Source organism: Centruroides sculpturatus, unplaced genomic scaffold (genome assembly GCF_000671375.1).
Source record: "Centruroides sculpturatus isolate CEXI.00-Female unplaced genomic scaffold, Cexi_2.0 scaffold63, whole genome shotgun sequence".
In the NCBI taxonomy this organism is placed as follows: Eukaryota; Metazoa; Arthropoda; class Arachnida; order Scorpiones; family Buthidae; genus Centruroides; species Centruroides sculpturatus.
This window is the reverse complement of record NW_019384640.1, coordinates 929,748-944,674: the sequence shown is the minus strand read 5'-3', so window position 1 is coordinate 944,674 and position 14,927 is coordinate 929,748. Positions and strand designations below refer to the sequence as shown.

At 26.8% G+C, this 14,927-nt stretch overlaps 1 protein-coding gene across 1 annotated transcript in view; it reads left to right on the top strand.

Moving 5' to 3' along the window:
* Window positions 1-6,539: 6,539 nt before the first annotated feature.
* LOC111625990 (dynein heavy chain 7, axonemal-like) overlaps window positions 6,540-14,927 on the top strand; it is a 149,670-nt gene continuing 141,282 nt past the window's right edge. Inside the window, exons 1-5 of the mRNA XM_023369258.1 lie at window positions 6,540-6,772; window positions 6,871-7,154; window positions 8,969-9,104; window positions 10,156-10,419; window positions 13,415-13,678. Of these exons, the coding sequence (XP_023225026.1) occupies window positions 6,650-6,772; window positions 6,871-7,154; window positions 8,969-9,104; window positions 10,156-10,419; window positions 13,415-13,678 (1,071 nt within the window). The 5' untranslated portion in view covers window positions 6,540-6,649. The remainder of the gene's footprint in view (window positions 6,773-6,870; window positions 7,155-8,968; window positions 9,105-10,155; window positions 10,420-13,414; window positions 13,679-14,927) is intronic.

Here is a 14,927-nt window from a genome sequence, read left to right as displayed (position 1 = left end):
GGCTTGAACAAAAGAATTGTTATAATCACTGTAGAAATGTGCTAGGAAATGCACTTTTTTACAGTGACGTAAATAAAGAATTGATGGTGATTTATTGACATTGGTTAGAGTTGGTAGGATGACAATTAATGCTAAATAATTATTTGCTTATATTTCAATGAAAACAGTTTGTTTTTAATTTTGGTATTCAGTAATTAATGATACTTTTATACAGGATATACAGTAAGATTTTAAGTATATTATACAGTAAGATTTATTTTTTTGTTACATTAAATAGTAGTTTTTACAATATTTTATTATATTAATTTCTGTAGATGGAAAAAGCATCTGAAACTATTTCAAAAGGAGAATATGATCATTGTATTAAACAAATTTATGAATTGAATGATCTTCTTGAAGAAATTAAAAATATAAAATTAGATTCAAAAGGGCTATTCAATGTAGATTATTCTGATGTTTTACATTTATTGAAAACTAATGTAGAAAATTTATTAGGAAAATTACTTGAATATATACTGAAATGTCATCGTGATAAAACTATAGAGTAAGTTACAAGTTTAATATATTATATATAAATGTAAATATAACAAAATATAAATAATTATTTAATTTTTGTCTTTTAGATTTTTATACAGAATATTTTAAAATTTCATTTATTTAATAATTGTTACTATACATTTAAATAATTCATATTTTATGAATATTCAAAATAATCTCAGAATAAACAAAAAAAAAACATTTTCATAATTTCATCAAAACAGAATTATGCGGTGGTACACCAATGGTCTTTATTAACAATTATTTAAAGTTTTTTTCAATTTATAAATGTTAGTAATGATTTCTGTGGTTTGAAAAAATGATAAAATTAGGAAATTATTTTAAACCAGAGATTAATTTTTTGTTGATATTGTGACAATTGAGTATTAATACAATGCTGACGAAAGCAATACAGGCTACAGAGTGTAATACCAAAACACAAATAATGAATGGATGCAATTAATTCATTTTATTTACACAGAAAAAACAGGTGTCACAGGATCTTTTGTCAGGATCCCAACTAAGGTTGGATACCAGTGAAATTTTCCTGCGTTGGGAGTGCACGTGATTACAGACTAAAAAAAGAAAAAACATTTCACACATAACAGAAGTAACCTGAAATTAATATTACCTTAAATCTACTTTACAATCTAAATAAGAGGAAAGTAGGATAAGAAGTTAGAAGGATAGAGATAGAAAGATCAGTAGTAAAAAATACCCAGGATTTTATCGGGGGATACTTTTCCTCAATTGTGAGATGGGGTCCACAATGAATTCTTCTAGCTTTCTAGCTTTATTATTTTCCATCTTTCATCACAAATATCGTCCATTGCTTATCTAACTTTGTGATGATCAAAAATCTCTTGTTCAAAAAGGAGCACTCATAAAATTTTTATCCTGTCAAGCTACATGGTACTCGCTGAAGTTTAATCTTCACTCTTTCATTCTGTTTTTTTTTTTTCTCTGACTGTCAAGACCTCCATGCATTCTCTCCAAAATTGAGCTTAAGACTCTCCAGTTACTCTTTCCCCTTTGGATTCGTCGTTGTCCTCTTTATTGTTCTCAATGTTTCTCAGGACATAACCACCATGTTGACAAAAGAAAGATTAAAAAGGGAAGACAAGAACAAAGGAAAGACGTTGAGAATTAAAATAAGCAAAACATGTAAATTTTAAATAATTAAAAAAAAAGGCAAGCAGCCATAATATGCTATATAAATTATATTCCCGTAATTTATTTCTTTCCAAAACATTCTACAGTTAAATTATAAATAGTATCATTTAAATGTGTTTAATGAAAATTAAAGTTGAAAGTTTTATAATTATACCTGCTGAAATTTTTTTCTGTGTTGTGAAATATCCTCAAAAATTTTAAGTGCTTTATATGAAGAAAAGTTAAGAAGCTATAGGAATTCTAATATTGTTTCTAATTACAACTTAAGAGCCTTATGAAAGTATATGTTCTGTCTATAAGCAAATATGTTTGAAGAGAGATATCAGATTTTATTTATTTCAAATAATTTTCAAAATTTAATAAATAAAAAAAAGTTATAGTAATTTAAAGAATTACAGTTGCAAATATAAAAAAAGTTGTGATATTCTAAATATTTTTTTTGAATTTTAGAATGTAAGCAATTATATGCTGATATTAAAGATATAAGATATTAAAAAGTGAACATAGAAAATAATTTTATCTCAGTGTAAGTAAGAAAGAAGAGGTTAGAACATGGAACATGGAAATGCTAATAACAAAAATTTGCTAAATTGACATTGAATGGGAAACATTAAATTATCTGTACATATTATCCTTACACTTATAAGAAAGTTTTACATAATAAAATAATAAAATATCATTAATTAAATACAAGATTTGAGAAATATGAGAGAAATACAATCTTTTGATCTAAATAATATGATGATAATTAGGTCTGTTTATTACACAATTCAATGTAAACNAATAATGTGTATTTTTATTTAGTAATTTTTGAAAATATCTTTATGTTTAAATTGTTGTAAAATATGATGATTTAAAATGAAAATTTTTAAAAATCTATATACAGTTCTTTAATGTTATCTATGAATGTTACATGTTGAAGATCTGTAACTTTTAATAAATGATATTTAATACAGTTCTTAAAAATTATTGATAGATAATCTTAAGTCATTGCTTAGTATATAAAGATTTAATACCATTATTTTATAAGAATATACTGAATGTAAATAATATAGTGACAATCTTAAAAAATATCATTTCTGAAGTGGTTTTGGACAGTTTTAAATGACCAAATGGTATACGATGCTATTACTTGTTATCAATTGATGAAGTGATTTTAAATGACCAAATGTTAATGAGCAATATCATTTAATATCATCTGATGAAATGATATAAGTTAGTATCAATTGATGAAGTGATATTACTTATGAAATGGTTTCCTTTGGTTGATTTCGTATGACTGCAGAAACTGATATCAATTATTGTCAGTTGACAATTTGATGTTAAATGATCAGTTGATATTAAATGATACATTAAAAATTTTGTTGTAAATATTGATTTGATATATTTGAAATGTGAAGTAATATAAAATCAAATAATACACATTATTTTTTATGAACTGAACATTTGCAAAATTATATGATTTGACATCACTTAATAAATAATACCAATTGGTATCATTTGATATCACTTAGTAATTGATGTCAATTGACATTTGATATCATGTATTTAGAATTTAAAAATGCAACAACATAAAAGATCATTTGATAGCAATTCATATCATTTCCACTATTAATATTCTCTTCTACAAAGTAAATTATTGCAAAAAACTTACAATTTGTTACCATTTAATATTGTTTTCTAGCAATTAGCATCAACTCATATCTTTTGAAATCATTTATCATTATCATTACCAAACCAATTATAATTACGATTAGCAATTTCAAATGATATTTTTACTAGAATAGGATGTATTTTAATTGAATGCTTTTAATTATATATTATTTTGAATAAATTTTAGAATATCTTGTATAACTTAATATTATTTTTAATATTTTTAAATGTAATACATTTAATATCTTATTACATTACAGATAATTTACATATTAATTAATTAATATGCTATTTTATGTTATGCATATTAAGAAGTAACTAATTTAAAATATTCTTGTATATTTATTTCAGATAAAAGAACCATATTTTGGGATTAAGGTTAAAGCTGATTCCAAAGGAATCAGATTAAAACCTTCACTAAACGATTTTAAGATATTAATAAATGATTGCATTTTACAAATGATCCAGTCCATGAAAAATATTATAAGAATAGAATATAATATTGAATCCAAGCAGGCTGTAAGTAGTGTTTTAAGAAAAATTCTTTTTCATTATTGCTAAAATATTTTTAAAAATTTCTGCACTTATTGTTTTTTATGTGTTTTAATTATTATTATGTTTTAATATAGACTTTATATAAGTTATTTAAACTAGTATTAGTGATCAAAAGGTCAAAAGTATGGTCATCAAATTTGGTAATCAGTATTATCTCTCTCCTTCTCAGCAATGTTAAATATAAATATGAACACACCTGAATTCTACTTGCCGAGCTTTTTTTTCTTTTTATTCAAATGTTTTTGGCCTATTTGGATAGGCCATCCTCAGGCTTTTTTTTATCGTTCCAAATTGGAACCATTCGTTCAAATTTTATTTTGATTTGAATTTTCGAAATAAGTTAACAACTTTTTGTATATTACATAAATAAACAAAATAAAGTAAATAAATAAAATAAAATAAGTAAAATAAATATGTCCTTATACGCGTTACAAACATTAAATAACATTAAATAACATATTTTTACATGCGTCTAAATTTATAAAATAATAACTTCTTATAAACCCCAGTTCCCACTTTATGGATTATTGAAACCCATACATTTTTGTATTTTGTATTTCCATGCTGTTGGTAATGTATTTGCATCCTATTCATTTAAACATCGGTTCCTCATTTTACTTTTGTATCTCTATTTTTTCCATTTCCATCGCTAGAGACGGTGAGTGCACTGTTCTTATGATCTTCGCTTCATCCCACTTAACTATTGCTCCGTCAGCCTGTGCCATGCTTGCCAATATTGTGCTATTAAGTCCTTTACTAACACTGTTTTTGTGCTCTTTTATACGCACTGCAAGGTTTCTTCTGGTCACCCCTACATATTCTTTATCGACTCCTATTTGTTGGTTTTCATATGGGATAGTATACACCCCGCTTGCTCTTCCATTCTTATTTTGTCCTTATCGTTCCTTAATAATCTATATATGTTGGGTGCTCATTTGTAAATTATCCTTGTATTTTTGTATTTTCCTAGCTCATCCACTACTTTTCTTGTCTGTTCATTGTATGTGAACTTGTTGAATGCAGTTGTGTTGCTATGCGCTGTTGTAGTTCTTTAGCTTCTGTTGTTTTCCATAACTTCTGATAAGGCCTCTGATTGTGGCCGTTTTGTATCCTAAACTTCTTGCTACCTTTTGTATTCTATCCATTTCCTTGTCACGGTCTTGCACATTGGTGCAGTACAAGAAGGCCCTCTTTATAAGTGCCTTCTTGTACTAGGAGTCGATAAAGAATATGTAGGGGTGACCAGAAGAAACCTTGCAGTGTGTATAAAAGAGCACAAATACAGTGTTAGTAAAGGACTTAATAGCACAATATTGGCAAGCATGGCACAGGCCGATGGAGCAATAGTTAAGTGGGATGAAGCGAAGATCATAAGAACAGTGCACTCACCGTCTCTAGCGATGGAAATGGAAAAAATAGAGATACAAAAGTAAAATGAGGAACCGATGTTTAAATGAATAGGATGCAAATACATTACCAACAGCATGGAAATACAAAATACAAAAATGTATGGGTTTCAATAATCCATAAAGTGGGAACTGGGGTTTATAAGAAGTTATTATTTTATAAATTTAGACGCATGTAAAAATATGTTATTTAATGTTATTTAATGTTTGTAACGCGTATAAGGACATATTTATTTTACTTATTTTATTTTATTTATTTACTTTATTTTGTTTATTTATGTAATATACAAAAAGTTGTTAACTTATTTCGAAAATTCAAATCAAAATGAAATTTGAACGAATGGTTCCAATTTGGAACGATAAAAAAAAGCCTGAGGATGGCCTATCCAAATAGGCCAAAAACATTTGAATAAAAAGAAAAAAAAGCTCGGCAAGTAGAATTCAGGTGTGTTCATATTTATATGGTATCAGTATGCTGAACTGGTACTGATATTAATAGTTTATCATTTACTCAATAAATATTACTCAATTAATCATTACTTCCAGGCCAAGATAATGTGTTATCAAGTCAGAAAAGATGGTCTAAACAATAATTTTGATAATTGAATATTTCACTAATGACATTGCTAATTTTTTATAGCCTTATATTATTTTTGTGTTCTTTAGTAAATTCAAATTCAGAAGGATGCAAATGATGTTCATTAGACTAGCTGAAAGCAGGCTGGTTGACAAGGTGACAAGACACAAGCCTATTGCTCTGAAAGACCTAGGATCAAATTCAGGCAGGTCAAAAAAACAGAAATTTTTCTGAGGTGGTCTGTTCCAGATATGGCAGGTCCCATTTCTCATTGTCTGGCCATCCCATTGTAGGCCTTGATGAACACATGATAAGCCTGAGGAAAAAAGTTCTCTTAGAATGAAGTAGAAAGATAAAAAAAAAACTAGCTGAAAAAATNCTTTATGAAAATAATATCAAATTAAATCATTGATAATTAATTAATACTCTAATGTGTCTTATAAAAAGCTTTATAATACAAACCATAGTACACTATAATATTGAGATTCGCGCTTTCAAATAGCACTAAAATTTACTTTTTAATGTTTTTTATTGAAATAATTATTAAATTAATATGAAATAAAAAAGATAGAATGCATAATAATTTGTTTACTGAAGAATATAAAATAATATATTAATACTATATATATTTAAAATGATTGATTAGGCATTTATAAAGAAGTTAGAAAATGAACTCTTACCAGAAATAGAAACAAAACTGAATGATTTGACAGAAAGAATATTTTTTTTTGCAAACTTTTCAACTATAATGGTTGATGACATGAAACTTAATGCAGAACCATTTATATTAGCATCTGATTTTCCTAATGTCATTACTAAACATGAAATAATTATGTCTGAGAAAGAAGCAGATTTCCAGGAAAATCTACAAGTAACAAAATTTTATAAATAAAACTTTTTAAACTTTAAGAAACAGATTTTTTAAGTAAATCATTTTTAATAAGATAGTTTAATTTTGGATTATTTTAGAATAGAAGGATACAGTTTAGTGAAACATTACAAGAATATTGTAAAACATTAAATGAATTTACATATTTTGGAGATATTTTTGAAGTTCAGAAATATCTTCAGAAAGCTCAAGATCTTGATAAAAAATTACAAGATTCTGCTGCCATTGTCAATGAATTTAATGAAGAGGAAGCAGCATATGGATGGGAGATTACATCTTATCCATTGAGAACTGAATTAATTTCAAAATTATCATCTTATTTAAAACTTTATGAAACTGCTGTTGAATTTTTCAATAATTATAAGTATGTAGATGTTTTTTATTTATAAAATTTAATTTTAAAATTATATTTTAGCAAATATGTTATATAGGTAATTATTATATAATTCCATAGTTAGATTCTGCAAAAAATGTTGCATTATAAAAATTGCATTATGTGAGACTCATATTATATATAAAAGGTGAATTTACATTCCTAAATGATTCTTTTTTTTATAATAATTATGTTTATCATGTAAGAGAAAATAGCTTTATTTAATTCAGAAAATTTCATTTAACAAAACATGAATTAAAGATTTCCACAAAAAATAAAAAGCTTTCATTATTACAAAGAAAAGCTTTTTACCATATAGTGGAAAAATGCACAATCTGCATTGGCAAACTCTGTTGTACTAACTGAAAGAACATTTACTAGAATAAGATAAACAGATGACTTCACATAAACTCTGATATCAAAATTGTTGTATATAAGTACTGTGTTATACAAGGACTGCTAAAATTTGCCCTTTTATACAAGGATTACTTATATATCAAACCTCACATTCTTCTAAATAATGTCACCTCCTTCTTGTAAAGCACCAATGAGTACTTGAGTATAACTAATGAGTATAAATAAACTTTCCCATAAATATTAAATAAAGAACACTTCAGTAACTATAAATTACAGGTATTATTTTGTGTTGCAGAAAATATTGTTATCGATAAATTACATGACTTAAATCAGCCTGATTTGTCAGATATTCTATTATTATTTCTTTTATGGATGTCTGATTTTCTTGTTATGTCTATATCTTCTTTTTAAATTTCTTACAGTATTAAAAATTATTGAGTTTTTGAATATTTATTTTCAAATGAGAACTTCACATAAGATTTATGTTTAGTTTTTAAGGCATTAAAAAGTATTCATCAAGAGTATAATGGGAATGAATTACCAAAGCAATTAGTTCTGTTGAACTAATTAGTTAGCAATTAGTTCAATTGAACTTTAATGTTCAAATAATGAAAATCCAGTGAGTTAGTTAAGCTCTCACCTTTAAGAATTAAACAAAGCAAGACTTAAAGTCTAGCTTAAACAAAGAAAGTTTTTTCCAATAAAATGGAAAACAAAAGATGAATGGTTAGAAGAATATCAAAGTTAAGGAAAATTTAGATGAATAGGAATCGGGTTTAGTTGCGAAATTTACCTCTCCCATGCCCTAAAAGGTTTCAAATTGTCACCAGGTGATGAGGGGAGACCTATCAGAAAGCAGAATCGGATGGAGAAAATGCCCTTTGGCATGTTGACGCAAGGCGTCTTGATGATTTTGAACTTCACTTGATTGAGTGTCTGACTAACCAAGTTCAGGTGCACAGTTTATAGAAAGTGAGTCTGTCCTTAAAAATCGGAATTATATCAATCTCCGTTCTCTCTTTCATTCTATCTGATTGGTCATTCTCCCTCAATCATGCTTTTGGAGTGGCAGGTCCCTTGTTACGAAGTGTAACGGGACTCCTGGAGTGCAAGAAAGGTCAAAATCGAAGCCGAATTCGATCTCTCACCGATCATAGGACGACATTCTTCTCTGATTCATGTTTTCTGTGTTGCAGTTTGATATAAACAAAAGATGTTGGACTTCAACCATTTTTTTTTTCTATTTTGCCTTTTTAAACAATTAAATTTTTTCTCTAAATTGATGATTTTTTCGTGATTTTCATGATGGCTCAGACCTATCCAGGACCTCACATATTTATTGTTGCTTTTTTTATGTTCTTTGATGAATTGTATGGCATGGTTATCATACATTCGTTTTTTTTACTATATAAATTATCTGTATAAATTAAAATTAGTTTTTTATGTAGGAAATGGTTACAAGATCCACTGAAGATGGTTAATCCAAATGATGTTGAGCAAGATGTAGCAGATATCAGAAGAACAATATATAAATTAGAGAAAACATTTATTGATGTACCTGCTGCTAGTAGAATTGCTGCACAAGTATGGGTTTAAATTTTATTTTTAATTTTAAGAGTAATATGTTTAATTTAAATTATTTACTTTTTTTAATTTTAAATGGTGAAAGTAAACTTTATGAAAATAATATCAAATTAAATCATTGATAATTAATTAATACTCTAATGTGTCTTATAAAAAGCTTTATAATACAAACCATAGTACACTATAATATGTAACTTAGTTATTTCAACTTCAGTTTTGGTTTTTGAAAAAATTGAAACTAAAATTATGGTTCTGTAACTGAGACTGATTTGTTCTTACTGCAAGCACATAATATAAGTAGACATTGATGTAACAAGTAACTGAACTGATCAAAAACAAAGTAAACATTTTACATGCATTTTTTTTATAGCTACTTCCATATTTTTTCTACTGCAAATCTCCCCAGGATGGCTTTAATTTCCCAAAACTCATTCATGCAATTGGATATATTCTGCATCCCTGAATAAATGTATTTCAGTGTTTAAATTGCTACAAGCAAGAAATGTTAATATATCAACAATACTTAGTTTAGTGATAATTGATTTATAATAGTAATTTAGGCATATTTTAGGTTTAATTCGTTAATTACATAAACCAGTATTACATTTCCATATACATAAGAGCATGTTCTTATAGATGAAAAAGAATTGACACTATTTTCTGTAAAGTATCTAAAAAACTATTTTTTTAAAAAATTGTTATAGTATCAGAAGCATTTTTTTTAAATTTTGGGTCTGAATTTTTAATAATAGTTACCACAAAGATATCACAAAATAGTTATTGTACCTGTTCATTTACATGTAATTTACATTGACATATCAGTTCAGTGCTCTTATAAGCTAAAATGAGATGGCACATATAAAAGCATATTCTTATATGCATAGAAATATGGTATATATTTTTAATATAATATTACTTAGTAAATTTAAATTAGTAATCAAATTAATTAACTGCTAATTATATTTAAAAGCAACATTTATTTTTATTTTGCAGTTTTTATTCTTAAACTTATGAAGTTATGAAATATTTACAAATTATTTTTGAATTTTAGGTTAAATTATCAGTAGATAAATTTAGAAACTATTTACCATTAATTCAAACGGTATGTAATCCAGGATTAAAATCCAGACATTGGGATCAAATATCTTCTGTTGTGGGTTTTTCAGTACATCCAACAGAAACAACAAATGTCAATGATCTTATTGATCTTAAAATGATGGAACATGTTCCAAAATTAGAATTTATTTCTGAAGCTGCAACTAAAGAATACAGTCTTGAAAAGGCATATAATAAAATGGTTCTTGACTGGAAAAATGTATGTAACTTTTAAACATAAAACAATTTAATAAGTTATTTTTAAAAATTAATAATTTTTTTATAATTAAAACAAGATTTTTATTTTTTATTTATAATATTTAAGTATTTTAAGAAATATTTATTATAAAATCCTCAAAGATAGAAATAAAGTAATTTTGCTTATTTCTTTTAAATTCTATATATTGTTTAATTTGATATTAATACTCACATATGTGTAGTAAACTATTTTCTATAATAATATGTATGAATTAATGTTGTTGATTTCATTAAGATATCTGTAAGTGATCATTACACCTGTTTTGAAATATTTTATGGTAAATTTGCTTTCATTTAATACGAAGTCACAAAACCTTGTTATTGGGTTTTCATATACTTAATATATGAGGCTTGCCAACAGGGATGGAGATGGGGACTTAAAATCGCACTTCTCTGACATCATGTAAGGTGCCAACTGTGTGTGATTGTTGGGATGGTCAAGGGGTCGAGACAGTTATTTGTGAGCATGAAATTCACTGAGACAAGTTTATCCTCTTTACCTGTTTAATGAGATTAAAAAAAGGATTTTCTTACAAATATCTCAATGTCACTGTTGACACAAGTTTACATGGTTGAGAGTTCAGTAAAGTCTTGAATAATTCACAAAGAGTCTTTCTTAGTTATGGTCAGCAGGATCAACAGCCCTGGAGCACACTGCAGCCTGGAAACAGGTGGTCCTCATTCCAGGGATGAATTAGGAATGCCACAAACAACTCCAGGAGATTGGATGTCTCTTGGAGAAAGATGATGGGTTGGATGAAAGATTTTAACGGGAAAACAATGGTTTGGAGCAAAAAACAAAGAACTTTGCATCCTTGAAACATGCATTTTTATCCATTTTTTTCCTCGATTCTGCTTTCTGATAGGTCTCCCCTCATCACCTGGTGACAATTTGAAACTTTTCATGGAAGAGGTAAATTTCGCAACTTAACCCGATTCTTATTCATCTAAATTTCCCTTAACTTTGATATTCTTCTAACCATTCATCTTTTGTTTTCCATTTTATTGGAAAAAGCTTTTTTTGTTTAAGCTAGACTTTAAGTCTTGCTTTGTTTAATTAAATTAGAGCTTAACTAACTCACTGGATTTTCATTATTTGAACATTAAAGTTCAATTTTTGTCTGATACTCATACCATTTCTATTTGCAGTTTCTGTAGTATTCATTCTCTCAGTTTTTGCTAATATGTAGTATTTTATCATTTATCATATTAGCATTGGTAGTATTTAAAATGATTAAGTTGAGAATACAAGAATCAACAGTAAATTAGAAAAAAGAATTTACATTATAACATATGAATGAATTATACAAAAAAATATGTTTAATTATATATTTAATAGTTTATATTATACTGTTTTTGAATTAAAATTATAAAAATTAGAATAAATATCTCATCTTAAATTTTTTAGTTTAAATTATTTAAGTGAAAAAAGTAATATACATCCAATTTGTTTTTATTTGAATTTTTTTATAAGATTTGATATAACAGTCTGAAAAACTTCCATTCTCTTTTTACACAATTTGTTTTGATTTAACATCTAAATAGTTCAATAAATTTGTTCCTTTTAAAAATCTCCATTTGATTTAATTCTGAAAAAAAAATATTTACTTCTTTTTCTAAAAAGTTTCTCTTTTTAAAGAAAAATTCTTAGAATTTGCACTTAAGACTGCTACAAATTTAATTCAAAGATTAAATTAAAATTTCTTTGTATGATTGTGTTTCTCTCAATTTCTTTCAATATGGGACCCATTAGTGGTCAAGTGGATAACACCACTGAACACAGGTTTGGGTTGAACTGTAAGGAACCAAGTCTGAGCTTTATTTTTATTTTACTTTTATTTTGCTTTCATTNAAATTAGAGAAAACATTTATTGATGTACCTGCTGCTAGTAGAATTGCTGCACAAGTATGGGTTTAAATTTTATTTTTAATTTTAAGAGTAATATGTTTAATTTAAATTATTTACTTTTTTTAATTTTAAATGGTGAAAGTAAACTTTATGAAAATAATATCAAATTAAATCATTGATAATTAATTAATACTCTAATGTGTCTTATAAAAAGCTTTATAATACAAACCATAGTACACTATAATATGTAACTTAGTTATTTCAACTTCAGTTTTGGTTTTTGAAAAAATTGAAACTAAAATTATGGTTCTGTAACTGAGACTGATTTGTTCTTACTGCAAGCACATAATATAAGTAGACATTGATGTAACAAGTAACTGAACTGATCAAAAACAAAGTAAACATTTTACATGCATTTTTTTTATAGCTACTTCCATATTTTTTCTACTGCAAATCTCCCCAGGATGGCTTTAATTTCCCAAAACTCATTCATGCAATTGGATATATTCTGCATCCCTGAATAAATGTATTTCAGTGTTTAAATTGCTACAAGCAAGAAATGTTAATATATCAACAATACTTAGTTTAGTGATAATTGATTTATAATAGTAATTTAGGCATATTTTAGGTTTAATTCGTTAATTACATAAACCAGTATTACATTTCCATATACATAAGAGCATGTTCTTATAGATGAAAAAGAATTGACACTATTTTCTGTAAAGTATCTAAAAAACTATTTTTTTAAAAAATTGTTATAGTATCAGAAGCATTTTTTTTAAATTTTGGGTCTGAATTTTTAATAATAGTTACCACAAAGATATCACAAAATAGTTATTGTACCTGTTCATTTACATGTAATTTACATTGACATATCAGTTCAGTGCTCTTATAAGCTAAAATGAGATGGCACATATAAAAGCATATTCTTATATGCATAGAAATATGGTATATATTTTTAATATAATATTACTTAGTAAATTTAAATTAGTAATCAAATTAATTAACTGCTAATTATATTTAAAAGCAACATTTATTTTTATTTTGCAGTTTTTATTCTTAAACTTATGAAGTTATGAAATATTTACAAATTATTTTTGAATTTTAGGTTAAATTATCAGTAGATAAATTTAGAAACTATTTACCATTAATTCAAACGGTATGTAATCCAGGATTAAAATCCAGACATTGGGATCAAATATCTTCTGTTGTGGGTTTTTCAGTACATCCAACAGAAACAACAAATGTCAATGATCTTATTGATCTTAAAATGATGGAACATGTTCCAAAATTAGAATTTATTTCTGAAGCTGCAACTAAAGAATACAGTCTTGAAAAGGCATATAATAAAATGGTTCTTGACTGGAAAAATGTATGTAACTTTTAAACATAAAACAATTTAATAAGTTATTTTTAAAAATTAATAATTTTTTTATAATTAAAACAAGATTTTTATTTTTTATTTATAATATTTAAGTATTTTAAGAAATATTTATTATAAAATCCTCAAAGATAGAAATAAAGTAATTTTGCTTATTTCTTTTAAATTCTATATATTGTTTAATTTGATATTAATACTCACATATGTGTAGTAAACTATTTTCTATAATAATATGTATGAATTAATGTTGTTGATTTCATTAAGATATCTGTAAGTGATCATTACACCTGTTTTGAAATATTTTATGGTAAATTTGCTTTCATTTAATACGAAGTCACAAAACCTTGTTATTGGGTTTTCATATACTTAATATATGAGGCTTGCCAACAGGGATGGAGATGGGGACTTAAAATCGCACTTCTCTGACATCATGTAAGGTGCCAACTGTGTGTGATTGTTGGGATGGTCAAGGGGTCGAGACAGTTATTTGTGAGCATGAAATTCACTGAGACAAGTTTATCCTCTTTACCTGTTTAATGAGATTAAAAAAAGGATTTTCTTACAAATATCTCAATGTCACTGTTGACACAAGTTTACATGGTTGAGAGTTCAGTAAAGTCTTGAATAATTCACAAAGAGTCTTTCTTAGTTATGGTCAGCAGGATCAACAGCCCTGGAGCACACTGCAGCCTGGAAACAGGTGGTCCTCATTCCAGGGATGAATTAGGAATGCCACAAACAACTCCAGGAGATTGGATGTCTCTTGGAGAAAGATGATGGGTTGGATGAAAGATTTTAACGGGAAAACAATGGTTTGGAGCAAAAAACAAAGAACTTTGCATCCTTGAAACATGCATTTTTATCCATTTTTTTCCTCGATTCTGCTTTCTGATAGGTCTCCCCTCATCACCTGGTGACAATTTGAAACTTTTCATGGAAGAGGTAAATTTCGCAACTTAACCCGATTCTTATTCATCTAAATTTCCCTTAACTTTGATATTCTTCTAACCATTCATCTTTTGTTTTCCATTTTATTTAGTTGCGAAATTTACCTCTCCCATGCCCTAAAAGGTTTCAAATTGTCACCAGGTGATGAGGGGAGACCTATCAGAAAGCAGAATCGGATGGAGAAAATGCCCTTTGGCATGTTGACGCAAGGCGTCTTGATGATTTTGAACTTCACTTGATTGAGTGTCTGACTAACCAAGTTCAGGTGCACAGTTTATAGAAAGTGAGTCTG